Source organism: Crocodylus siamensis, chromosome 2 (assembly GCF_052110815.1).
Source record: "Crocodylus siamensis isolate JL-2025a chromosome 2, ASM5211081v1, whole genome shotgun sequence".
NCBI classification, from domain to species: Eukaryota; Metazoa; Chordata; order Crocodylia; family Crocodylidae; genus Crocodylus; species Crocodylus siamensis.
This window is the reverse complement of record NC_143396.1, coordinates 167,755,425-167,757,640: the sequence shown is the minus strand read 5'-3', so window position 1 is coordinate 167,757,640 and position 2,216 is coordinate 167,755,425. Positions and strand designations below refer to the sequence as shown.

The following is a 2,216-nucleotide window of genomic DNA, read 5'->3' as shown; positions in this document are numbered from 1 at the left end:
AACTCCAAAAACTTTAAGAGCTATCGCTGGGTTATATTGCCGTAGAGGTATAATATATATTTCCAACATAACATTTTGGTTGAAGAGTGGAAGCCTTTCTAAACCAGGATTTTCCACAAGAATGTACTGATTTCAATGAACACTAGGTAGGAAAACTACTTGGTTCTCTGCCAGCTCACCTCCCTGATTCTTCAGTCACCTACCTAGTGGGGCAATAGCAAGCAAAGAAAGGCTTTAAGGCTTCTATGATACTTTGCATCTCTTCAGGCAGACTATTACAGACCTGAAGCCCTGAATCTCCTTGGCTCACAGGTATCATATTTCAATTTAGGGTCTGCCACAAAGCTGTGGAGCCCAGTATTCTGAAGGCCTCAGCATCCAGGGATGTTTGTTTGTTTGTTTTTAATTTAATTTCCATTCTACAGAAAATGTTGTACTTTCATTTTTTCCTCTGAAAGCCAAAAAATCCCAATCTCATCCAGTTCTACCCTAGTGTGAAGAAGAAGGAATTGCTCTTATTGATTCTAACATTCATACACTGGAATTTAAAACAATTCCATAAAGTTAGAAATGTTCTTACAGGCGATGTTGAATGAGGATCACCAGCTAAGTCAGGGCTTTATAGGTATACCCAGCTTCTATGAACTTACAGATGCAATGTCCATACTGCATGCTTTTATAAATATACTAAAGGAGTACACCCCGGACCAATCCTTGATACACATTTTGTCACTGTCAGTGGTCTGACATTCCATAGCAACAGGCATTCCTGTTTCATATCTTTCCCCATGAGTTCCCCTGTAGGATGCTATGTTAGCCATTCACTGAGTAAACACTTTTCTCTCTATCACTTTTCTGACAGCACATTTCACATCCCTGTTCCTAAGGCTGTAGATCAGAGGGTTCAGCACTGGGATCACTAAGGTGTAGAAAACAGAGGCTATTTTATCTGTAGCCAGTGAATAGTTGGAACTGGGTCTGAAATACATGAAGAGAATTGTCCCATGGAATACGCTGACAGCCATCAAGTGGGAGGCACAGGTGGAAAAGGCTTTTTGTCTTCCCTGTACTGAGCGAATTCTCAGCATGGCCACAATGATGAGAACATAGGACATGATTATAATCAAAAGTGTGCTTGTTTCAAACAAACTGCCAAAGATGAAAAGTAGCATCTCATTCATGAAGATGTCACTGCAGGACAGTTTTAGGAGAGGGGTGAGATCACAGAAGAAGTGGTTGATTACATTAGAGTCACAAAAGGACAACCTTAACAAACCACCTGTTTGTACCAAAGAGTTCACCAAACCCCAGAGGTAAGACCCAGCCACCAGCATCATGCAGACCTTCTTAGTCATGATGACCGTGTAGAACAGTGGATTACAGATGGCCACATAACGGTCATATGCCATTACAGCCAAAAGGAACATCTCAATGGTGACAAACACCACAAAAAAGCTGTATTGTGTAAAACAACCAGTGGAAGTGATGGCCCTGCTCTCCATTAAGAAATTGACCAGCATATTTGGAGCAATGGTGGATGAATAACAGGCATCTACAAAAGACAAATGGCTGAGAAAAAAATACATGGGTGTGTGGAGCTGTAGGTCGATCCTGATTAATATGATTATTCCCAAGTTCCCCAGCAAAGTCATAACGTAAATGAGAAAAAATATGACAAAGAGAGGGAGCTGCAGCTCTGGACGGTCTGTTAATCCAGCTAAAATGAATTTTTTCACTGTGGTGTGATTGTCTTCACCCATGAATTTGGCTTTCTTATTATCTGCAGAGAGAATAGTTCACCATAATGATTTTAAGAATGTATATATATCTATAACATACTCCAGACCAACTATGGCCTCCCCTCTGTTTCATGTACTTCTTCCTGATATTCATGGTTCTGAGGGTTTCAGAGGTAGAATAAAGGATAGTTGTCTTCTATTATCTTTTAAATAAAAACATAAAATATAATTTCATAGTACTCTATCAGGGTACATGAAGCTCAATAGCTATACATTTTTTCTGAATTAATGTCTCTAACCATAGTTTTTAATTCCTAATATATGTACAACACAGTTGACATCTGAATAGAGAAAATGGTTTAACATTTTAAGGAGCTTAGAAATACATTACAACAGAAATAGTTTCCAAGATGGACACACACTCAGATATATTTAATTAATACAGGGTAACTTTTCATTAGTGGGAAATAAAGGAAA

The 2,216-nt window shown here is 38.8% G+C and overlaps 1 protein-coding gene across 1 annotated transcript; it reads right to left on the bottom strand.

Annotated features, from left to right (window-relative positions):
- Nucleotides 1-821: 821 nt before the first annotated feature.
- On the bottom strand, nucleotides 822-1,760 carry LOC149871159 (olfactory receptor 5J3-like). Its single transcript, XM_090034850.1, has one exon. The coding sequence runs from the start codon at nucleotides 1,758-1,760 to the stop codon at nucleotides 822-824; it is 939 nt and encodes a 312-aa protein (XP_089890976.1).
- Between the last annotated feature and the right edge of the window lie 456 nt (nucleotides 1,761-2,216).

What these genes read in the sequence shown, in the direction of transcription:
- LOC149871159 (XM_090034850.1), bottom strand. Translation starts at nt 1,760, where the DNA reads ATGGGTGAAGACAATCACACCACAGTGAAAAAATTCATTTTAGCTGGA.